This window comes from Penicillium canariense, assembly GCF_028826845.1.
Source record: "Penicillium canariense strain IBT 26290 chromosome Unknown utg000007l_segment0_segment0, whole genome shotgun sequence".
In the NCBI taxonomy this organism is placed as follows: domain Eukaryota; kingdom Fungi; phylum Ascomycota; class Eurotiomycetes; order Eurotiales; family Aspergillaceae; genus Penicillium; species Penicillium canariense.
The window spans coordinates 1,496,478-1,519,351 of NW_026622734.1; the positions used below are offsets into that span (position 1 = coordinate 1,496,478).

The 22,874-nt window shown below is 55.3% G+C and overlaps 9 protein-coding genes across 9 annotated transcripts; 6 read left to right on the top strand and 3 right to left on the bottom strand.

The window, feature by feature from the left end:
* Nucleotides 1-9: 9 nt before the first annotated feature.
* Nucleotides 10-1,836, bottom strand: N7482_009561 (dihydrolipoyl dehydrogenase; the record flags this gene model as incomplete). The annotated part of the gene is made up of 4 exons (XM_056691685.1): nucleotides 10-849; nucleotides 926-1,408; nucleotides 1,521-1,600; nucleotides 1,698-1,836. 4 exons carry the CDS (start codon nucleotides 1,834-1,836, stop codon nucleotides 10-12), a joined length of 1,542 nt encoding a protein of 513 aa, XP_056539391.1.
* A 1,731-nt stretch (nucleotides 1,837-3,567) lies between these two features.
* On the top strand, nucleotides 3,568-4,363 carry N7482_009562 (nitroreductase family protein; the record flags this gene model as incomplete). The annotated part of the gene is made up of 4 exons (XM_056691686.1): nucleotides 3,568-3,864; nucleotides 3,924-4,002; nucleotides 4,068-4,103; nucleotides 4,161-4,363. 4 exons carry the CDS (start codon nucleotides 3,568-3,570, stop codon nucleotides 4,361-4,363), a joined length of 615 nt encoding a protein of 204 aa, XP_056539392.1.
* Nucleotides 4,364-7,526: 3,163 nt separating this feature from the next.
* Nucleotides 7,527-9,467, top strand: N7482_009563 (uncharacterized protein; the record flags this gene model as incomplete). Its single annotated transcript, XM_056691687.1, has 5 exons — nucleotides 7,527-7,923; nucleotides 7,986-8,139; nucleotides 8,197-8,671; nucleotides 8,724-9,050; nucleotides 9,123-9,467. The coding sequence occupies 5 exons, from the start codon at nucleotides 7,527-7,529 to the stop codon at nucleotides 9,465-9,467; spliced, it is 1,698 nt and encodes a 565-aa protein (XP_056539393.1).
* Nucleotides 9,468-10,008: 541 nt separating this feature from the next.
* On the top strand, nucleotides 10,009-10,521 carry N7482_009564 (MGMT family protein; the record flags this gene model as incomplete). Its single annotated transcript, XM_056691688.1, has 1 exon — nucleotides 10,009-10,521. The coding sequence occupies one exon, from the start codon at nucleotides 10,009-10,011 to the stop codon at nucleotides 10,519-10,521; it is 513 nt and encodes a 170-aa protein (XP_056539394.1).
* A 763-nt stretch (nucleotides 10,522-11,284) lies between these two features.
* On the top strand, nucleotides 11,285-13,202 carry N7482_009565 (multicopper oxidase; the record flags this gene model as incomplete). The annotated part of the gene is made up of 2 exons (XM_056691689.1): nucleotides 11,285-12,233; nucleotides 12,352-13,202. The coding sequence occupies 2 exons, from the start codon at nucleotides 11,285-11,287 to the stop codon at nucleotides 13,200-13,202; spliced, it is 1,800 nt and encodes a 599-aa protein (XP_056539395.1).
* A 1,300-nt stretch (nucleotides 13,203-14,502) lies between these two features.
* On the bottom strand, nucleotides 14,503-15,190 carry N7482_009566 (uncharacterized protein; the record flags this gene model as incomplete). Its single annotated transcript, XM_056691690.1, has 2 exons — nucleotides 14,503-14,749; nucleotides 14,811-15,190. The coding sequence occupies 2 exons, from the start codon at nucleotides 15,188-15,190 to the stop codon at nucleotides 14,503-14,505; spliced, it is 627 nt and encodes a 208-aa protein (XP_056539396.1).
* A 2,586-nt stretch (nucleotides 15,191-17,776) lies between these two features.
* On the bottom strand, nucleotides 17,777-19,737 carry N7482_009567 (CNOT2/3/5 family protein; the record flags this gene model as incomplete). The annotated part of the gene is made up of 3 exons (XM_056691691.1): nucleotides 17,777-17,837; nucleotides 17,906-19,422; nucleotides 19,483-19,737. 3 exons carry the CDS (start codon nucleotides 19,735-19,737, stop codon nucleotides 17,777-17,779), a joined length of 1,833 nt encoding a protein of 610 aa, XP_056539397.1.
* Nucleotides 19,738-20,293: 556 nt separating this feature from the next.
* Nucleotides 20,294-21,107, top strand: N7482_009568 (D-aminoacyl-tRNA deacylase; the record flags this gene model as incomplete). The annotated part of the gene is made up of 3 exons (XM_056691692.1): nucleotides 20,294-20,509; nucleotides 20,566-20,889; nucleotides 20,961-21,107. 3 exons carry the CDS (start codon nucleotides 20,294-20,296, stop codon nucleotides 21,105-21,107), a joined length of 687 nt encoding a protein of 228 aa, XP_056539398.1.
* A 317-nt stretch (nucleotides 21,108-21,424) lies between these two features.
* Nucleotides 21,425-22,852, top strand: N7482_009569 (CYP40/PPID family peptidylprolyl isomerase; the record flags this gene model as incomplete). Its single annotated transcript, XM_056691693.1, has 5 exons — nucleotides 21,425-21,437; nucleotides 21,531-21,598; nucleotides 21,667-21,676; nucleotides 21,742-21,828; nucleotides 21,912-22,852. The coding sequence occupies 5 exons, from the start codon at nucleotides 21,425-21,427 to the stop codon at nucleotides 22,850-22,852; spliced, it is 1,119 nt and encodes a 372-aa protein (XP_056539399.1).
* Between the last annotated feature and the right edge of the window lie 22 nt (nucleotides 22,853-22,874).

Here is a 22,874-nt window from a genome sequence, read left to right on the forward strand (position 1 = left end):
GTAATAAGTCTAGAAGTGGATGGGCTTGGAGTAGGTGGCCATGGCAGCCTCCTTGAAAGCCTCCGAGAGGGTAGGGTGGGCGTGGCACGTCCGGGCGACATCCTCGCTGGAGGCACCGTACTCGATGGCCAGGGTGGCCTCGGCGATCATCTCACCGGCACCGGGGCCGATGATGTGGACACCCAGAATGCGGTCGGTCTCAGCATCGGCGATGAACTTGACAACACCCTCGGTGTCGAGGTTGGTCTTGGCACGGGAGTTGGCGCTGAAGGGGAAGGAGCCGACGTTGTACTTGACGCCGGAGGCCTTGACCTCAGCCTCGTTCTGGCCAACCCAGGCAACCTCGGGGTGGGTGTACATGACGCTGGGGATGGCGGCGTAGTTGACGTGGCCGTGGCCCTTCTTGATGTACTCAATAGCAGCGACAGCCTCCTCCTCGGCCTTGTGAGCCAGCATGGGGCCAAAGGTAACGTCACCGACAACACGGATGTGGGGGACCTTGGTGCGGTACTCCTGGTCGATGACCAGGCGGCCACGGTCGTCCTTGTCGATACCGACGTTCTCGAGACCAAGACCCTCGGTGTAGGGGCGACGGCCAATGGCGACCAGGACAACATCGGCGTCCAGAGTCTCCTCCTTGCCGCCCTTGGCGGCCTCTACACTCAGGGAAACGGTAGCGCCGCTGTCATCACCCTTGATCACCTTGGTGTTGGTCTTGAACTTGATGCCCTGTTTGCCCAGAATCTTCTGAGCCTGCTTGGCGATCTCGGCGTCCATACCGGGACCACCGATCTGGCCGAGGAACTCAACGACGGTGACCTCAGCCCCAAGACGAGACCAAACAGAGGCCTAGTGAAAGCACAAACAAAAGTCAGTCATCAGGTCTCAAATATCGAGCAAAGCTACAACTCCCGGCAACACATACCATCTCCAGACCAATAATACCACCACCGATGACAATCATCTTCTTGGGAACCTCCTCCAGAGTAAGAGCACCAGTGCTAGTGATGATGCGCTTCTCATCGATGTTCAGGCCGGGGAAGGGGGTGGCCTCGGAGCCGGTGGCTATCAGGATGTTCTTGCCGCGGACGGTCTGCTCACCACCGTCCAGCAGATCGACCTTAACAGTGTTCGCATCGACAAAGGAGCCAGCACCCTTGATGTAGTCGACACCGTTCTTCTTCAGCAGGAACTCAACACCCTTGGTAAGACTCTCGACCGACTGGTCCTTGGCCTTCAGCATCTGGGCGAGGTTGAGCTTGACATCGCCGACCTCGATACCGCGCTTCTTGGTGTCGTGGAGAATCTGGTGGTAAAGGTGGGAGTTGTTGAGCAGGGACTTGGAGGGAATGCAGCCGACATTCAGGCAGGTACCACCGAGGGTACCGCGCTTCTCGATACAAGCGGTCTGTTTCAAGTTGGCCGGAGGTCAGCAAACAACGTGTCCATGCTTGGCTTTGTCGGCGAGGCCACCGGCGAAGTTCCAGTGTCGTCCCCTTGACGGGAAATCACCGACGTACCTTCAGACCCTCCTGACCGGCCTTGATAGCGGCGACGTAACCAGCAACACCACCACCGATGATGACCAGATCGTGCTCGCCTGTTGGAAACCCGGCGAGGCCGGCAAGGTTAGTAATCGCAGAACTCCGGGGAAGGGCAGGTAACCCCTCCGGCTAGCTGTCCAGGCAAGAACTCACCAGCATCAGAGGCATAGCCACGTTTTGAGCGGCCAATGAAGACCATAGGGGGAGCGATGAAGGTCGAAGGGACAGCCTTGGGGCCGGCAGCGCGGAGCGCAGGCCGCGGCGTAGCACGAGGCAGGACGGCGCGGAACATGGCGACAGAAAAAAGTGAACAGAGATAAGAAAACGCAAGGGCCGTTCAATCCTCCAAGATAAACGACTTGGAGGGAGGGGTGGGTAAGGGCAATTGGGGGAGAAGTGGGTTCAAGGTACGGGAAAGGTGAGGACACAGCTTTGCGGTATTTTGAGATTCGCTGTCGATGCGGTTATGTAAGCGCGCTCGGGTCGACTCGGTAAGGCGCTGGCTTTGCCGCGGACGATGCCGATTTGATGGGTAATTGTTGGGATTTCTATTGGGAAGAACAGATAAGATGAAACCAGGATCACCCCGATGGTTATACACCATATGATGCTGCTAGTATTAGAGCACATCTTACGTGAATCATCGCTCCATCTAATAGAACCGCCAGAAGCTTCCGGGAAATCCCTAGAGCCCTTTCCCGCCTTCCACCCCGGCCAGACCTTTTTGCTCCGGGGAAAGGAAACTCTTGACTCCCGTTGCTATTTAGAGTTAGTTCATTAGAGCTGATGCCCCAGACTGGTCCCCAAGGCCCGCGGGCTTAAGCTCCCGGGGGACCAGGTTTACCGTGGCCTCCGGCCTACCCCTCGCGGCTATCCGCGGCGCTATGTGTGAATCACACTTGTCGACGTCTGATGCTATAGCTATGTCATAATCCAGCACCAGCATATGTTCACCTAGGGATCATTGGTATTTGGCATAGGTCTGTCGTATCTTTCGGTATGATTGTATCACGCTGAGAGTCTTCCCCCATGCGAATTTTTCGGTTCAGCAGGACCTGAAGATATGAATAGAGCAAGCAGCCTGGTAGATGCAAAACACCAACTGATCGATATCCATTCTGACTAGTAAACTGATAAAATCAATGTGCTTCGCATTTGCTCGGCGCAATTGTCACCTTCCTCCTTACACCCTCAGGCGCCGACATGATGTCACCGCAGTTGAAAGCCCATATATGGGAGGATGATTAGCGGAGTGCTTTCACCACAATCCGCGATTTTCTAAGCTCCCTGAGAAAGGAACTGTCTCAAGAAGCGAGGCGCGTGAACAGTCACTACAGGTCGGCTCAGGCCATGTTTTTCCGTCAGCCTGCCCATTAATTTTTCCGTCCCCACATAACCTGAGCCGACCCACTTTCCAAAGTTACCCTCTTACTCACTCTTACTCATTCTTATACTCGAGCTTCTACAGATAACTACCCCCTTTTAACTAGAGCTGAGGTTTTTCTTATCGGTCTTATCATCACGTTATGGGCAGGCTGAGCCAAAAAATGGCCTGAGCCCACCTGTAATCTCCGTGAACATTCATTGCAGTAAACTGTCCCCCTTATCTTAGCTCCGACGTGCGGAAAGCCTCCGGCGGCCTGTCCATCCGGTCACGGCGGAGGTATGAACCAATCCACTATAGCAATGAGAATTGACTTTCAATCAGGATCGGTCTAGTCGAGTCCCGTTTACCGTTATCTGCCTTTTTGGCTCGCAACCCGATTGTCTGATTCGTAGTGTCCAACGCAAAGTGTTTGCGAAGCCTTGGGGGCGTCAGCATCGTCAGCTTTGACCGTTCCAGTGTCTATGGATCGGCAGTCGGTGTCGGCGCTCCGTGCCTCCGACCACAACAAGGCCATCGGCGAAGCAGTATATAAATATCTCCATTGTAGTGATTGTACAGCCATTGACAAACAAGTCTCCATCCAAATCGAAAAATCTACTCCTACAATCTTGCCCAGCATCTACAATCTTGCCCAGCATGCATAACCTCGCTTCAAAGATCGTTAAGGGAATGAAGGGCCGCCGCTCCATCTACGCCCTAACCAACGAATCGACAATTTCTGATGATCGCATCAAAGAGCTTGTCTCCGAGGTTGCCCTGCATACGCCCAGTCCTTTCAACTGCCAAAGCGCTCGTATGGTGGTCCTCCTAAAAGAAGAGCACCAAAAACTATGGGATATTGCTCTGGAGGTTGTGAGTGCCACGTCTCCTCCGGAAGTACTTGAGAAGGTGTATAAGCCTCGAATTGCTGGCTTCCGAGCGGGATACGGAACGGTAAGTCTACCTACAGGCAACCTTGCACCTGTGTCACTGTGTGCTAATATATCTGTCAGGTATTGTTCTACGAGGATTTTGCACCGTTGAAACCTTTTGGAGAACAATTCCCTATGATTGCTGGCAAGCTCCCCGAGTGTAAGCCTTCAACCTGCTAACTGAAACTGTAACCTATAGACGCCAGCGCTGACATTAAATGACAGGGGCTGATCATTCGAGTGGCATGCATCAGTTTGCTCGTAAGTAATTGTTCGATTTGACCAACTTGGGACTGACACTGACATCACCGACTATAGTGTGGACAATACTGGAAGCTGAGGGACTTGGGTGTAACTTGCAGCACTATAGTCCGATGATAGATGCACGCGTCTCCGAGCTGTGGAATGTGCCCGTTGAGTGGAGTCTGAAAGCCCAGCTGGTCTTCGGCAAGCCGACCGGTCCTCCCCGCGATAAGGCTTTCGAGTCGCTCGATAAGCGAGTTTTCATCCACGGGGAGTAGAGGGGGAGAAGAGGTCCTTTGGGATATTCTAGGCATATTTTCACATTGTCAATCTGATGTTTCGTGCATGTTTCTGGTCGCGCATCTTAGATACACCCTCTATTAGCTAGAATCGGTGAATATAAAGGGAATAGATCAGTGCATGGACTTCAATAATATCGTCTATCTTTCCTTGGAGAATACAAAACACATCCCAAACTTCCCCCGGCTTTCTCAGCACAACACCGTACCTCCTTGCGAAAGCCCATCATTAATCCAATCATGGCCAGGTGGTGAAGCAGACGAAGATATCACTTGAAGAGATATTCAGGGGTAAAGTTTAAAGACTTGAGCGAACTCCGATGCTCCTCATATAGTTTCTTAAGACTCTCAGTAAACAATAGCAGTGGAGAAAGCGGTACTTCATCCGTTGGGCAGGACAGCAGCGAGAGAGGACTGTTGCGTCACAACGTAAGACGCGGTGCGCGGCGAAGAGCTAGTCAAGAAATTCGAGGATTCACAATCCCTCACCAACCCTCCCTCCTAGCCGTCACCTCACCCCACCGCAGCTATATTCTCATCTCCAGCTCTTACCGTCCAACATTTTTCTACTTTAGAAGCTGCAGTTTATCTTTCACCTACATACCTATCGCCACCGCCATTCGGTATCCTCTCTCGTTCCCCCTCACCTGCGTTTCCTACGACTCTCATCTACGTTCCCTGCGACCTCTCCCCCCCGCGCCCGCCATGGCTCCCCCGAAGAAGGACATCACTACCGCTTAGCAAAGATGTAATGATATGCTCTACACTAAAGGTGAAGGTAAAGAATAGCGTGGCCACTAGAAGCTGGGTGCCTCCAAGGCCATGGTGAAGGCGGAACTTAGCCTCTACCGCCCCTTGTAGACTCCCACTTGGGCGTCACCTTACAGCACTGATCTCGTCGGCCAGCAGGATAGCTTACCCAAGACGAAAGGGGACTAGGACACTTTCCCTCAGTACACACTAGTCGCCGAAAACGCTAACGGGACCCGTGTACTACCCCTTGCCCACATTGCGCTCTTAGATGAAGGGGTAGCCCGCGTCATGAGCCACGTCAATGAGGCCGACCTCGGTCGACGCTGGCCGCGCGACTTTACCGCGAACAGCGACATAGAGCCGACCGATTCCCTCTGGACCCCGCCCCGGTTGCCTACATCAATGGTGACCAATAGTAGTGGAGAAGGCAACGTGAATGGATGTCAAATCACTGCAAAATATTGCTCGCGCCGACACTAATCAGTTCATGAACTGGTTGCTCTTTCTGCGCATATTGAACGGAGTCAATCAAAGGGCAGAATCGTACGGGATGTAAGCTCGCCGCGGGAGTCGTGCCTTCCTCCAGTAGCTGCTTTCCAAGAAAAGTATAAGTTGTGACAACCAATGCTGCCGTAGACCTGTAGAATCCTCGCGAGTTCAGCACAAACCTGCGAGTTGTGAAAGCCTGTCCAACAATTGAATTCCATCGTTGGTTGATGATCCATACTCTTGCAGCTAGATTGACTCCACGCTAATCGAAAGACAGATAAAAATGGACACCCTGATCACCAAGCCCTCCCCTGTCGCCGCTGAGCCCTCCCCTGGGGTCCATAATAACCCCAGCACCCCCGACCTCCCCAGCGCTCTCGCTGGGATCATACAATCTTCTGAGTGGCCAACAGCAATTGGCTGGCTGGGCCGACCGCGATCGATTGCGCCGAAATAAGTGGAGAAGGACCGGTTGGACTTAGTTAGGAAAAGGGGAGTGAAATATTGAACAAATCAGACCTAGAAGATATTCCCCCATGGAAATGAGTCTGATGATTCTGGTGTTTGCGTTCTGCTAATGTGGGAAAACACTTTGTGGAGGAAATTGAAGGCAAGGTGACGATATAGTCTAGGCATCTGACATCGGTCGGCCCTATGTCGCTGTTCGCGGTAAAGTCGCGCGGCTAGCGTCGACCGAGGAAATTGAAGGCAAGCTGACGATACAGTCTAGGCATCAGATTTCACTCCAGATCCATGCTGGCATGCTGCTGTAGATACAAGCAGAGGAGAGTGTCAATATGATGAAGTGGTTAATGTGTTCTGTGCAGCTGATTCGCCATGTTTCGCACTATTCGATCGACTCCGACATGAGCGGCTTGCCGAGGGCACGAGCGAAGTCCGGAGTTCCTCCACGGGGAGGTCAACTTCTCCGCGTCGGGTGGAGCCCCGCCAAGTCGCCCATTGGGCCCACTGGGCCCATTGGTGCCAGCCTCGGAGAGCAGAGTGCACCCGGAACGCCTCTCCCTCCCGAGTGGCGTCGAAAGAAGCCCGGTCAGGCTAGCCGAGCTTGGTCCATGACGGCATTCCAAAGGGTGCAGACTCCAATAATCGGGTAATTTCATGGGGCGCGGGAAGAAGAGACTCTTGAGCAGCGTTCAAGCGATCGCACGGATATCGAGTTGCATTTTCCCCGTCGAACCGTGGGAGCCCATCCAGGCACTTGCAGCCGTGCCACGGGGCAAAACGCAAGACAGCAGACGAAAATTATGCCTACAGTAGTGGCAGCGACAGGGTCCCAGACGTCTGCAAGGCCATATGGCTGGCTGTGTCAGAGCCAACTCTCCCTTGGATGGCCGATTTCAGGTCCTGACCGGTTAAAATCCCAGGAACCTCGCACGGCCATCGCCCGGACCTTCGACGGCGACCCAGATTCTCTGGCCTGACCCGGGGATTGTCATAGACGTGGGGGTAAATGGGGAAAATGGGGAAGGACGGAGCTATCCGCTGCCCGTCCAAAGTGAGCTGTGGAGCGCGTGTGCGGAATGCAACGCGCTCGGCCCAGCGACTCCTTGCTGTTCTTGGGGGGACTCTCGGCCGATCCTCGTGGGGTACTTTCCTTGTCGACCATGCACGTAACTCGGACTCGCGCCGAGGAGAAATCAGGCCGTTTAAAAGGCATCGCGCGGGAATCTTCCTTGCTTGCCCTGCTCTGTTTTCTTTCTTTCCCACGGGGCTATACCTTGTCTCTTGTCTTGTGGTTCTGTGCGGTAGGCTTGATTGGGCCGTTGTTGTCTGCATTTTGCGCTCCTTTCCTTCTGCTTCCCAGAGTAGAGATATACCCACCGTCACACAGGTAATGCATGCTCCTTCATCCGGTTGAAGTGGAAGCCCTGTCGTCATCATGAGCGACAAAATCCCCTCGTGGAATATCGTCCACAAGCTGGAGAAGCGACAGCTTCTCATCGCGATCAACTGCGTCGCCGCGCTGTCGATTCTCTTTTTCGGATATGATCAGGGCATGATGTCCGGGGTCAACAACGCCAAGGACTATATCGACCTGATGAAGTTTGGTTATACTCGGGAGGTGGACGGCGAATTGACCCCAGTGGTGACCAATTCCTTACTGCAGGGTGGAATCGTCTCGGTGTATTATCTGGGAACGTTGTTTGGTGGCCTGTTTGGCGGCTGGCTGGGTGATCGCATGGGACGAATTCGCTCGATTGCCGCGGGAGCTGTCTGGGCGGTGCTGGGCGCGAGTCTGCAGTGTTCGGCCCAGAACCACAACTGGATGATTTGTGGTACGCAATGCAAAGATGGCATACGGACCATTGACGGTCTTCATAACTGATAATCATGGCAGCTCGTTTCGTCAACGGTATCGGTACGGGCATCCTGAACGCCATTGTTCCTGTCTGGGCTACCGAAACCGCCGAGCATACTTCGCGAGGACAATTCATTGCGATTGAGTTCACTCTGAACATCTTTGGGGTCGTCCTGGCCTACTGGCTGGAATTGTACGTCTGTCTCAGTGGCCTCATTCGTGGAAATCCATCTAACACTTCTCGTCTCAGTGGGCTGTCCTTTATCGACGGAGGCAAGTCCGCCTTCCGCTGGCGATTCCCGATCGCCTTCCAGATCATCTTCCTGTTGGTCCTCTTCGTCGCCGTATGGTTCTTCCCCGAGTCCCCCCGGTGGCTGGTCAAGGTTGGCCGCGAGCAGGAAGCCCGCTATATCTTGCAGCGTCTGCGTGGCAGCAGCCCCGAGGAGCGGGTGCGCGCCGAGGCTGAATTCCAGGACATTCAGAGCATTGCCGAGATGGAAAAAACTGTGGTTCACGGCAACTCGTATCTTTCGATGCTTTTCGGCTATAAGTCTGGTGACCTGCACATTGGTCGTCGTGTGCAGCTGGTTGTATGGCTGCAGATTATGCAGGAATGGGTTGGTATCGCTGGGGTGACTGTCTATGCGCCGACCATTTTCAGTATTGCTGGGTTTGACTCGACGAAGAGTCAGTGGATTAGTGGACTGAACAACATCTTCTACATGGTCAGCTGGCAACATCGCATCGACCGCCTCGCATAGCTAACTCCACTTCTAGTTTGCCACGCTTGTCTGTGTTTTTACTCTGGACCGCATTGGTCGTCGCTGGACCTTGTACTGGGGTTCTGTCGTGCAGGGGATTGCCATGTTCCTTGCTGGTGGTTTCTCTCGGCTCGCCATCAACGCCAAGGCCGACGGCAACATGAGCTCGGCCTCCTCGTACGGTGCAGCCGCGGCCTCGATGATCTTCATCTTCACCTCGACCTTCGGCGCCACCTGGCTGACGGTGCCGTGGCTATACCCCGCGGAAATTTTCCCGCTAGCGGTTCGCGCTCGCGGAAATGCCTGGGGTGTCGTTGGCTGGAGCATCGGAAACGGATGGCTGGTCAGTAACTGCGTGATTTGAAGTGTGAGGTGTGAAGCCTGAACAAAAGCAATACTGATCCCAGCTTTATAGACTCTTCTGTGCCCGGTCATGTTCAACGCCATCGGCGAAAAGACCCTCTATGTGTTTGCTGCCAGCAATGTGATTACCATCCCGATGGTGTGGGCCCTGTACCCAGAGAGTAACCAGCGCACACTTGAAGATATGGACCTGCTCTTCGCGGCTCAGACCCCCTGGGCCTGGGACGCGGAGAAGACCTTTGCGCGCCTCAAGGCCGAGAACCCCGGCATGGTCGACATCACCAGCCGCAAGAACAGCGTCATCGACCCCGAGACTGGCAAGGTGTTGTCTGTGGATGCGGTGTCAGCCTCCAAGATTGAGAATACCACGGCTGCGGAGCATGTGGATCACCCTTGACGGAGTTTGAGTATCCGGTGTGCTGGGGAGTCTAAACTCAGGCTGAGGGATATTATGAGTCATGTCAGAGATGAGAGCGACGTCATAAACGTAATTTTGATCTCCCATAGGATAATTTGATCGCATTTAGCACACACCGCGGATGAGAAATGAGAAATTATATTGGAACCATTCTGGAGGCGCAGGGTGGGCGCTCTGATTGGCCACTTTGAGAACAACACTTTCCATCGGCCTGGGGCCTGTTCATAAAGTCGTCGCGAGCTATCGAATTCTTTTCTTTCTGTCCCACCTTGCAAGAGTCTGGAAAGTCCCAAAGAACCTAACACGACTGATTTGGTGAGTTCGCTGTCGTGCCCGACGCGCCGCGCCGCGTCTACTTCGGCCTTCCCGTGGGTTATCGGCGGTGAGCTAACAGACCCAACGAGCCAACGTCGACCCAAGCCAAAGCCACAGACAACACAGCGCAGCTCTCCAGGGACGCGTCAAACAGCGTGGACAACCCATACCTCCTTTTGTGGCCCTCTACACTACTCAGTATCCAATGGCGACCTCCGTGCTCCCCGCCGGAATCACCCCCACCCCGGCCAAGTCCACAACTAGAACCAACCCAGCAAAGCAATCCACTCCTTCGACAGCCCTCACAACCCAGAAATTCCTCCACCGCATCTCCCTCCACCCAACCCTTACCCCCTACCGCCGCCGCGTCTACCGCGTCCTCCTCTCCGTGCCGCCAGGCCGGTGGACCACATACTCCGCGATGGCGACATACCTGGGCTCCAGCGCGCGGGCAGTGGGCAACGCGATGCGCACGAATCCGTTCGCGCCCGAGGTCCCCTGCCACCGCGTGCTGGCGGCAGATGGGTCGCTGGGCGGGTACAAGGGCGAGTGGCGGGTTAGTAAACATCTTGGGAATGGGTCGTTCCGAGATGAGAAGAGGATGAGGTTGAAGGAAGAAGGGGTGGTGTTTGATGAGGCGGGGAAGGCCAATGGGGTTTGCTTTAGGGATTTCCGCGAGCTGGGCGGCAAGGGAGACCTTGGGGATATCAAGGTTTAGATTGAGATGGGATTATTCGGTTAGCATTGGATTGATTCATGGGCGTTCTGCTGTTCTGGATTGTTTATGGGGGTGCTAGGCTGGCGCTGGGACGGATTTGAGATGATAAAATTGTTAATTTACCACGGGGGAGAAAATAATTACTGCATGTTTGAATTATAGCATTGCAGTTTCTTGGATCTTGTTGAAGCTGCACGCTGCGTCGATTCCCAACACTTCGATGATTTCCCTTCCGTGGACTATATTTCGCATCAAGACCATCGCTCCATATCACAGAACGGACCTTTGCGCCAAGTGGAATTGCCGACAAGCTTGATTTACAATCGACCCAGCGGCCCACGGATGAAACAGGATATCCGGGCCTCGGACACACGAAACCAGGGGCAGGCGAGTGCTTGGCCCCGTTCCTGAACAGCGCGAGCTATCACGGGAGCCGGCGGGTACGTCGCAGATCTACTATTCACGGTCTATCCCCATTTACTTGTCCTCGGAGTAGCACAAGGACCTGCATGCTCCCACGCAAGGTCCATGTATCCGGGCCCACGTTGCGTCGAATCAGTACACCTTTGGCATTTCGGGCCGGGTTGTTGCAGCGCTGGTAGGGTCTGCTTTGATCGAGGACGTGCTGTGCTCGGCCAAGCGTGGGTCCCTGAATGCTTGGGATGATACCTGGCGTGCTGGTTGGAACTCGGGCACGATTGATGGTGTTAAAGTGGTGAGTAGGCTCATGAGATTATTGCCCTTGGTTTCACCCACTGACAACATGAGGGTAGTAGTAACCTTGCTGGGATTGTTTGTCGCTAGGAGTACATGCACTCCTTCAACCCGACACTCAAGTAACTCCTCGCTGGAATGGCACCAAGGGACTGCATCTACACTCCCATTGCTGAATGCAGAGACAAGGAGCTCGCCATGTGCCGGGAATACAGCCGATAACCGACGGCAATGGTGCGAGTATGACATCCACACAGACTATACATCCACTACTCCAGACACCGGAGCTGTGCGAGAGTTTTGGTTTGAATTGGCACAGGCAGATCTCGCACCAGACGGACGAACGCGATGGACATTGGCGATCAATGGATCGATCCCAGGGCCGACCATCGTGGTTGACTGGGGCGACACCGTGATCCTCCACCTGCGCAACAGCCTCCCCAGCTCCGTGTCAAACGCCACCAGCATGCATTTCCATGGACTCCGTCAACTCAACACCAACCCGATGGACGGCGTGGTTTCTATCACGCAGTGTCCGATCGCCCCGGGCCAGATGATGACCTATCGCTGGAGAGCCACGCAGTACGGAACTACTTGGTACCATTCACATATCGGCCTCCAGACGTGGGAGGGTGTTTTCGGGGGCATTATCATCAATGGACCGGCCAGTACAAACTACGACGAAGACAAGGGAGTTATTCTGTTGAATGACTGGGATGCCCGGACAGTCGACGAGCTTTGGGATATAGCACAACGGACGGGGCCGCCCACGCTCGACAACGCGCTGATCAATGGGACCAATATCTTTGGCGATGATGGCCCTGGTCGACGCTTCCAGATGTCCTTTGCGCCGGGAAGGTCATATCGACTGCGGCTGGGGAATGCTGCCTGCGATACACATTTCAAGTTCAGCATCGACCACCACGCGCTGACGGTGATTGCGGCGGATCTTGTCCCTATCGAACCGTATATTACGAATGTGTTGGACATTGCAATAGGTAGGCAGCCCTCCGAGCCATCGCATGAATATAGACCGACTCTCCCCCAAGCAACTATCAGGAGATCGGCATTATCTAACCATCCTGGCCTGGGCATCTGGGCGTCTTTGGCCTGCAGGACAACGATACGATGTCATAGTTCACGCCGACCACGCCAGTCTAGCCTCTGCCTTCTGGCTCCGAGCCACGCCGCAGCTCTCCTGCTCCAAGAACCTCAACGCAGACAACATCCGCGGGATAGTCCGCTACGACACCACACACAGCCTGCCCAATTCAACGGCCCACGCCTCCACCGACAGCTGCACAGACGAAGACCCAGCACACCTCATCCCCGTAATCTCGCATCCCCTCGATCTCACCGGCGACAACGACCCTTTCTACAACGAGACCCTCCCAGCAACCCTAACCCCCACCACCCACTCCATCTACCGCTGGCAACTCCACGGCACATCGCTGCAGCTCAACTGGACTCAGCCCACCCTCCGACAACTACACAACCCCCACACCCAATTCCACACCACGGCGGGCCTACTCTCCGTCCCCCGGGCCGATACCTGGGTGCTGATTATAATCGAGACTTCCGTGCCGATCCCACACCCAGTGCACCTACACGGACACGACTTCCTGCTCGTCGCCCAGGGAGCCGGGCCCTACGCTCCCTCGCCCGGCCAAGGACCCCTGCACCATGCGGCCGGCGCGCTGCCAAAGCGCGACACGGCCCTGCTTCCTGCGTCAGGACACCTGGTGCTCGCATTCCGCACCGATAACCCTGGCGCATGGCTGCTGCACTGCCATGTTGGGTGGCATCTGGAGCAAGGGTTCGCGGTGCAGGTGGTCGAGCGCGAGGACGAGATTCGGGACTTCTTCAGTGGGCGGTGGGCGCGGGAAGGGGCTTTGCTAGAGCAGAACTGTGTGGACTGGGAGGTGTCGGGGATGCGGCAAGGATGGGACAATGGGTCTGGGGTTTAGGGGGAATGGGATGGCAATGCGGCAGGATCAGATCTGCCGTACTCCGTATTGTTTGTGCCTGGGCTCCATGTTCCTGTATCTTCACGTCTGGGAGTTGAATCCAGGATTGCCACAGTATTCCGTACTAGAATCCTAATCGGGTGCATGTGCAGTATCAAGGTTGTATACCAGCGGGGCGCCGATAGACCGAAGGATTGGAGGCTAGCGAGGCAAATATTTGGGGCCTAGCCCGCTAACCAGCTCCTCACTCCACTTTTTCTTCCTCTTTGCGACAATGCTGAGCGCAGAAGCAGGGCCTGATTCTTGGTGGCATTGTAGCTTGGTACCTGCGGCACGGCTAAGCTCGGAAGGATTCCAAGCACGAAAGTCCCCGTTATTGAAGATTTGCGTACCCATACTATTGACTTTGGTGAGGGGGGTCTCGCAGGATGCAAAAAAAAGTGGGCAGGATTAGGCCAGGATTTACCTCCCGCAGGTAGTTTGCACCTATGGGCGGCCGAAGGATTGTGGAGCGAACTTAGCGCGGCCGAGTTGCACAGGTGTTTGTCCATAGCGTGGCCAGGCCGTGCGAGCCATTGCAATCAGTGTGACACCAGGCTAATTGGGAAGTAGATAGGTTTGTGTTTCTGTCCAATTGCATCACTGACGGGCTGGACAGGACAGGACAGGATACGGCAGGGCCGGGCTGAGCTGGGTAGACGCGGAACCCCCTTGCGAGAAGCAAAAGCAAACATATAGTTATGCCGTGTATGCTACGACGCAACCTAGGAGGAAGAGAGAGATGAAGCTGGAGGGGCTGGGAGAGGCGCGAATTGAGTTTATACATGATTTCATTGATCATCGGTTCCATTGTGGAACGTGTACCCAAAAAAGGAAAATTCCGTCTACCAGAAATGAACCCCGTTGCTTATCCCATCTATCGCGTTGCAAGCCGTTCCAAGATGCATATCAACCATTGCCAACATTCCATAAGTTCATAGACCAAAAAAAAAAAAAAAAGTAAAGCCAAAAGCCAAAAGCCAAAAATCTTCTATACAGATAGAGCAGAAGCAAACTGTCGTCTATAGAAACAGGAGGATCAAGAGATACAGAGGCCCAGAGGGGTGAGGGAGAATTGAAAAGCAGTCGCTCAAGCGACGAGCAAGAGAGAAGAGAAAAGAGGTGACGCCGTCTCGGAGGCAAGCACAAGAGAAGTGGTAGTCCACAAGAACAAAGTCGTAAGATCGTAATAGTAAGTCAGGGACATGGCCCCGGGGGAGATGGCAGCTTGCGCCGGTGCTGGCGGTGGCTGCCCATGCACCTAGAGCGCAGCAACTTTGGCAGAGCGCTTCATCGCTCGGCGCTTCGGCACATCCAGGTGGTGGTAGGAGCGCAGGTGCTCGACCAGGTGGTCCTGGCGGGGGAAGCCATTGCTGCCCTTGCGCGAACAGTGCTCGACGGGACAGTTGCGGAAGACGGGGTAGTGCACGCTGGTCTGGTGGCGCTTCAGGTCTGCGAAGCGGGTGAAGGACTTGCCACAGTTATCGCAGCCGAAGGGCTTTGTGGGTCTAAGGTGGATGCATTGTCAGTTAAACGGTGCCGGGGATTCGAGGAGAGGGGCCAACTTACTTGGACTGCACTGGCGGCGAGTCGGGGCCGGAGTCGTCGCAGGAGGTGAGGGGGTAGTTGGGCATGGGCACCTCCTCGGGCAGGTTGCTCCAGCTGTTGCTGCCGCAGGAGCTTCCACAGCTGCTGCTGGCGGAGCTAGGCACGCTGGTCGCCGCGATGTCGTAGAAGGTGGACGGAATGTTGCCTACGGGAGAGTACATGTACGGCGAGCTCGTGAAGGAGTATGTCGCATCGGGGACGAGGTCAGGCACAAAGGGACTTGCGGCGTCGAGGTCGCACAGGTTGGTCTCATAGAGAGGTGAGGATCCATAGAAGAAGAAGTCCATGCCCCCGGGGGAGGAGGAGTAGCAAGAGTCGGAGTAGCTGAAGGGGGACTGCATGTTGTCTTTCGGGTAGTGAATGAGGATGGGGGTGGAGGAGAAGGATTGCAATGAGGAGAGAGGAAGCGTCTAGTTTTAAAAGGAAGCCGATCAGAGGGGTTCTAGAAGGACGGGAGAAGGCCGCTAGTGGATGGATTGACCTACCATCGTGAGACGCTGGTGTGAATCCTTCGTCAAGATGTGCAAGGGCTGGTGCTTAGTGCTTAGGGCGGTGGGGGCCGATGGTTATTTCTGGCGAGAAGAGAGCCAGATAAGCCGCGAAGCAGAGGACGTGCAAGATGGGAGTAGTGGAGTGATGGTCGTGATGGTCGTGATGGTCGTGATGGTCGTGATGGACGTAATGGATGTAATGGGCGTAATGGAAGACTGGCGTGAGAGTAAATCACTTGCGGATACATTTCTCCCCTGCGCCTGTCTTTTGTATGTGATTGAACCCGAACTAATGCTGCGGCTCGAAAAAAGGGCCACTAGTAGATGCACGCCGTACACCTCGTCTACTGGCCCAGCACCTCTCGGTTCCCCTCCCAAACACGAAGTCATCACCTGGACTCCTCTTGACTCGGACTACTTCGAACTCGGTCTCTGAATGGCTTCATTTGCTAATCCACGCATCATGACTGGCCACATCCCTCTACACAGCCCCGCCGTCGAGCGTCATTCGAGGATCATCGCCTGCGCGATTTCTCCTGCAAACACAGCCGGAACGTGCAGTAGCGCCTGGGACCGTCCAGCGCTGACTTTCCCTGCGCATTCTGGAAGCCTTCTAGCGTCGGTTAGCGTCAGGCCCACGCTCCACCGTCGGCTCTTGGCCCCGTTTGATTGGCGTCATTGAGGGGGCCGGGGGGCTCGCCCGCAGCCCGTCCGGGCCAGTCACGACCCAGTTCGACGCCGCGATCCTCGAACAGGCCAATCCTCAGCCCCGATAAGCTGCACGATCCTAGTTGCGGTCAGACGGCCTTGCGCTCGACCCTTCTCCTGCCCTCGTCGGCCCTGCCCCCCTCTTCTCGTGCACCACACCAGCACAGCACCACAACACCACGCTTGGCACCGATCATCGTTCCGTGCGTGGTTAGCGCGGGTGAGCGCCCTTCTGGAAACCTTCTAGCGTGGCCGAGCAATGGCCCAGAAAAGAAATCCGACGGGGGATCCTGCGTTGGTCCCCGGCCGTCTCTACTTTTTGGCGTCATCGCCAGAGAAGCCCTCGTTTCAGGTTTCCTGCGTGGCGTTAGCCTGACTGCGCTGTCCATTCCAGAGGAAGAGGGGAAATGGGAAATCGGAGCGGTGGAGAGGCTGAAGAACCCGTCCCTCCATACTTGGGGCTATACGACCCGGTCGTATACGGAGTATAGCGGTCAGTGTCTCATCCTTTGTCGCAATCGGCTACTCTGTCTCGAACGAACCTGCGCACGATCCCTGATCGCCCGTCTAGGGGATCGCCGAGAACCACACGTCGGGCAGTTCCCAAAGCTGGGGACGACGATCGCCCTCCGATGATATAATATAATGGGAACTCGACTGGGCCGCCCCATGCACCAGCCGCACCAAGTGCACCGGTACGCGCATCAACCCGTGCGCCAGCCATGTCCGGGCCCGGTTCTTGCTTTTTTTACATTCTCTAATCCCTGTGTTCTAGAAAAAATGCCGCAACGCTAGCGTTGGCGCCAGGTCGTGCACTTGGGTCTCGTTGGCCGAGCGCGCCACGCTAGCGCAAGGTTTGAGACCCGGGGAATCATGCATCCCGTTCCTACAGTGAGGCTTCGTCACAGGCCCCGCCAATCGGATTGGCGACGGGCTTCTGCGCCGCAGACCGCAAGGTGTAAAATGGCTGGACTAACGCTCTGTTTCTGTCCTGTTCTACCCGGTCCTGTCCCTCTGTCCGCTGTACGTTTTTAAGCGGGCTGCCCATGCGTGCCCAGATAGCCGGGTGGACCCGCTACAACACACGACGGGAGATACAACTCAGCAGTACCTTGTACAAGTCAGCCCGGTGTCGTGGACCTACCGTGGTGGACTCCAGTCCGTTATGACGGTATGTCCTCCCATGGACCGCCTGTCCCGGTTAGATTCCCGCATTGCTGATACCCCCGATACTACGACTGCGGCAGAGTCCCGCCAGGCACACAGTATATGAGTACTTTGACGACGTAATAACGGCAGACGATCAAGCGGCATAGATCATGACACAGACAGTAGTATGGTTCATTTCGCCAACACCGGGTGCGGTGAGTGGATAACTTGAAATAGCACAGAAAACTCCCGTGGTCTCCCCGAGGCCCATTCATTGTACTCATTGCCCGATGCCAGTCCTGCGAAACAATAGTCGAGTAGAAAAACAATGACGAAAAAAGATACTAAAATAACCCAAGCACTAACTCCTGAGTTCGGTGTCCCCAGTAGATCGCCCTCTATGACATATCCAATTCGGGTACGCCTCATGCCCTTTGGGCCCCGTCCAGTCATATAGCTGGCGGGAAGGCTTCCCGGGGGGGGGGGAGGAGGAGGCTGGCTGCTGGTAGGCCAATCTAGGCTGCTATGCCTGCGCCACGGAAAGGGAAAAAGAGAGGCACCGCATGTTCAAAGGGCGGATTATAACTCGTCCTCGAGATATTTGTACACAAACTTGAAATCAGCCTTGCGCCGGTTCATCCTGTCGGGCAAATGGGTGAGCACGGGTGTGTAAAGGGATTGGGGGTGAACTGGACGGATGCGACTAACCATGTACTCTCGTAGTCGAAGAACCGATATGTGCCTTGCTCAAACTCTTCTGTGATGTTCTTCGGCTCCTCGTGTCGCTGGAACCATGTTTGGTACTGCTTGTGGAAGCGCCAGCTTTGGTTCTTCAGCGCCTTGGCCGCCAGGTACTGCTGATAAGACCCTTGCCGGTAGTAGAAGAGGTAGAACAGCGTATCCGTGTCAATCCGACCGGTATCGTACAGTCGCGGGTCGTCAAAGATGGAGAGAGGCTCCTGCGGGTAATAGAGAGGGGTGTTGTAGGGGTTCTGGGGCTTGTAATGCCGGGGCTTCTCCGCATCCCCGGGTTCGGGACATGTTGTGAGCGAGGTAGACAGAAGGCGTTGCACTGCTGGCGTAGGGTTCGCCGTCGCACGCTCTTTGGTGACCTCGAAGGACTGGATCAGGTCTTGCAGGCCCGGGGGCAAGTGGTATATTGAGTCATCGTCCTCGCCTCCTTCATTTGCTGTTGTTTTGCCATTCGTCATGGGTTGCTCTTTCGCAAGCTCCGCCTTGCTGACAGGCGCTGGGGATGATGTACCGGAAACTGTTGCGCTAGCCGCAGCCTTCGATCGCACCGCCGATGCAACAGCCTCTTCGGATGACGATGCAGCTGCCGCTGTTGTCGCCGCCCTGGCAACAGGCTGCACGGAAGACACACTTGGCGAGGCGGTAGACGACGCCTTGGAGACGGGGAGAACATTTGAAAAGGCGGGACTGGCACCTGGTGGAGGGGGTAGAGGCAGAATGCCTACTCCGCTCTTGTCGCTGGCAGCTGCAGCCGCCGCGGCGGAGGCATACTTCAGGGTTTCGCCTGGGAGGCGAGTCGGGAGCGGCGCGGGCTTCATGCCCGGGGTAGCATTGGACGAGGCAGACGGGTGGAGAGTAGCGAGAACAGGGAGCGGCGATTTCATCTGTGTAGATGGTCGACGATTCATAGTGGGATCCGCCTTGGGGGGCTTTGGTTTCGGTTCTGGCTCCTCATCCTGAATGGATTGAGCATCTTGAGACGACACGCGGTCGTTATCTGCTCCCAAACCGAACTGGGCCTCGACATCCTCGCCGATATCCAAGTCGTCATAAAGCGTGTCATCTTCTCCGGAGTAATCAGGGTTATGCCCTTCGTCGACATAGTACTTTATGCTCTCCTTGAGATCCATCACCTGGTTCACCTCCAAATTGCCGTTTAGTAGCGATCGATTGAGAAACTCGAGCTTGTTGATGTGCCACTTATGGCGCTCTGTTATTCGTGAGATGTCGGCCATCCGGTTCGCCTTGCCCGTGTCCTTCTTGCCCTTCTTCATTTGTGCCTGCAATAACTCTTCCTCGGCCTCCATGGCCTCGATCCTCAGCTGGAGTTCATCGACCATCGTCGATAGGAAGTCGCATGCCTCCACCTTCTCCTTTTCTTTGGGGTCGAGTCGTGATGCGGCGGATAGACCCTCTTTGGAGTATGCTTTTGTCTTCATCTCCTTTTCGACGGCTTTGAATTGCTCCATGCACTATTTCGCGGTTCGTTAGCCCCATTCCGCCTCAATTCCCGCTACTGGGCAAACACCCACCGTTTCAATGGCCTTCCGCTGCTCTAGCAGCGGAGCCTTGTCTTTGACCTCATTGCCTGCTGCCCATGATTTGATCTGATCACGGAACCTCTGTAGCTTCTTGATCTCGCGCTTGAGGTTCTCCTCGAGCTTGTCGCGCTGGGTAGGATTCGTAGCGGAGCGGACTTTCTCGTAGATGCCCTCAAAGGTCTGGATTCCTTCGGCGACCTTCTTGAAGGTCTTGTCGATCTCTTGCTGTGTCTTCCGGGACGTCATGGTGTTCCCGTGGTGGGCGTGGACTGGGGGTCCCGTCCACAAGCGTTTAGAGTGTGTCGATGCGGTGGGGGCGGATTTGGAGTGCGCTTGCGGCCAACCGGGAGTGCGTAGCGCAATCGATCAAGGTGAGGTTGGAGGTTGTATTTTGCGGGGTGTTACAGTGAGAAAACAGCCCGGATTAGCGGAAAGCAGGTGGAATGGGCTTCTCGTCGTCCTTTCGACGTGGAAAGCTTCTAGGTTGCCCGATAAGGAAGGCGGTCTGTAACGGATTCACCGAGGCGAGGGTTGCGGCGAATGTAGATGAACCCTCGCAGCATCTTTCTATCCCAGGTCCTTTTGCTTTTGGTCAATTTGTGAATCTCGGAGGAGTGTTGGTTGATTGTGCGCTAAGTCCTTTATTTGCTGATATTGCCTGCACTGCATTCACGCGTGGAGGGTTAGGTGCACGGGTCTCCGAGGGATACTTCCTGTGGGGTTCTCCGGTGGCTAACATTCACTTCTGACCTCCAGACACTCTCCAAAGGCAAGATGAAAGGTGCGCCCCAAAGTGATCGCAATGCATTTCAAGTTGTCTCCAACTAAAACGTTATTAGTTGTTATTCAGAGAGTGAAGTCCGCGTCGGTCACGGTCGACTCTGAGTTAATCTCATCCATTGGCAAGGGACTGCTAGTATTTGCTGGCGTGGGCAAAGAGGACACAGAAAAGGAAGCAGAAAATCTGGTGAAGAAGGTGCTCAAGGCAAAGTTCTGGCCGGATGAAAATGGCGTACAAGTGAGGAGTGTTGCGCTCCAACTGTTTGGATAACTTGTATGCTGATGGTTTCTCAGTGGAAGAGGAATGTCCAGGATATTGAGGGAGAGGTGCTCTGTGGTATGTTCATCCTTCCAACCAATCTGGCTCGAGCTGCTGCTGATGCCAAACCAGTCTCCCAGTTCACTCTGTACGGCAAAATGAAGAAGGGCAACAAGCCTGATTTCCATGACGCGGCCGACGCCACAACAGCTCGGAAAGTCTACGACCATTTCTACAACAAGATGCGTGATCACTACGTTACCGATCGGGTCAAGGATGGCGTGTTCCAGGCCATGATGGATGTGGAGCTTAAAAACGATGGGCCGGTGGGTGTCGACTACCGCAGTGAAGATGCGGCGGTACATCTGCCTATCTGGCTTGCACCCTTTGCGCCGCAGCTGAATTTATACTGACGATGTTCATTCCCTAGGTCACCATCGAGATCGATACCACACTCCCTAAGAAAGAACCCAAGAAGCCGAAGACGGAGGGTGCCGACAAGGGCGAAGAGGGTGGGGAGGACTCGGAGGCCAGGCACACCTTCGAATTTAAACTGCCAGCGGAATTGCTGGCTTGAGAGTGCATAGAAATCCCCATGGCATTATTGTACATAGATATTGTTAGCATATACCCCGAGGCGGCATCAATTCCAGGCGTCGGTATCGTTTACAGAATATTGCTGTGGTCTTGTTCAGTATATTTTTGGGGCCGAGCATGGAAGCTTCTTGAAGAAACCCGCCAGCCGTAGAGCCGCCAAACTCCCCCACAGCGGCTTCTTTCACCTCCCCTCTCCCTTCCCGTCAATCCATCTGTTCGTACGGTTCTCCCCTCTGCTTTCAAGTCCACATCTTGCTCCGCTTTCCTCAACTCTATACCCTTTCCCACTCTCCCGACATGACGGAATCTCGTGCGTCCCTCCCCCTCCTCTCGCAGTGCGGGGTCCACCGATCTACCCTCGCGCCGCAAAAGAAAATTGACAGCTGCTGACTGCGCCATGCAGAGCGTTCTCGTGTCTTCTTTGACATTCAAATTGGCGACCAGAAGGCCGGCCGAGTGGTCTTCGAGCTGGTAAGCTACGCCCCATTACGAATCGCAAGACTTTCGAGAAATAACAAGCTAACTTCCGCCTTGCACAGTTTAACGATGGTACGACATGAACCCCACCCGCCGCGACAGAGCGGAACCTTGCTGACTATACCTCCCTCGACCAGTCGTTCCGAAGACAGCAGATAACTTCCGAGCTCTCTGCACCGGTGAGAAGGGCCTTGGAACTCAGGGCAAGCCATTGACCTACAAAGGTACGTTACCACCAGCCACTCCCGCCTCCCTCCCACGATCACATGGCGCGACAATTTTCCAAACTAACTAAGCTCGCGAACAGGCTCCATCTTCCACCGCGTTATCAAGCAGTTCATGATCCAGGGTGGTGACTTCACCGCATTCAACGGCACCGGCGGCGAGTCGATCTATGGCGAGAAGTTCCCCGACGAGAACTTCGACCTCAAGCATGACCGTCCCTTCCTCCTGTCCATGGCCAACTCCGGCCCCGGCACCAATGGCAGCCAGTTCTTCGTGACCACCGTCCCTACCCCCCACCTGGACGGCAAACACGTCGTCTTCGGTGAGGTGATCAACGGCAAGAGCATCATCCGCAAGATCGAGAACATGGAGACAGAGGCCGACAAGCCCAAGAGCGACGTGACCGTGGTGGACTGTGGCGAGCTCTCGGGCGACGACTACGCCAACGCCACCAAGCGCGTGCAGGATGCGACTGGCGACCCCTATGAGGACTTCCCTGAGGATCACCAGGGTGACGAGCTGACCGCTCCTCTTGCCTTCAAGATCGCCTCCGACCTCAAGGGCTTCGGTAACACCGCGTTCAAGAAGGGTGACTACAACCTCGGCCTCGAGAAGTACCAGAAGGGTCTCCGATACTTGAACGAGTTCCCCGAGCCCGCTGACAGCGACCCCAAAGAGCTGGGAGAGCAGATGAAGTCCCTCCGGTTTACCTTGCACTCCAACTCGTCTCTGCTGGCCAATAAGCTTCAGCAGTACAAGCAGGCGGAGGCCTGGGCATCGTACGCTCTCGAGGTTGCTGAGGCCGCCAAGGCCAAGGATGCCGACAAGGCCAAAGTCTACTACCGCCGCGCCCTTGCCCATGTGGGTCTGAAGGAAGAGGATGCGGCCCTCAAGGATCTCCAGGAGGCCACCAAGCTGGCCCCCACCGATGCCGGTATCACCAATGAGATTACTAAGGTCAAGCAGTCTGTCAAGGCTCGCGAGGCCAAGGACAAGGCAGCTGCGCGCAAGTTCTTCTCGTAAGGAGCTTGTATTTAACGATTCA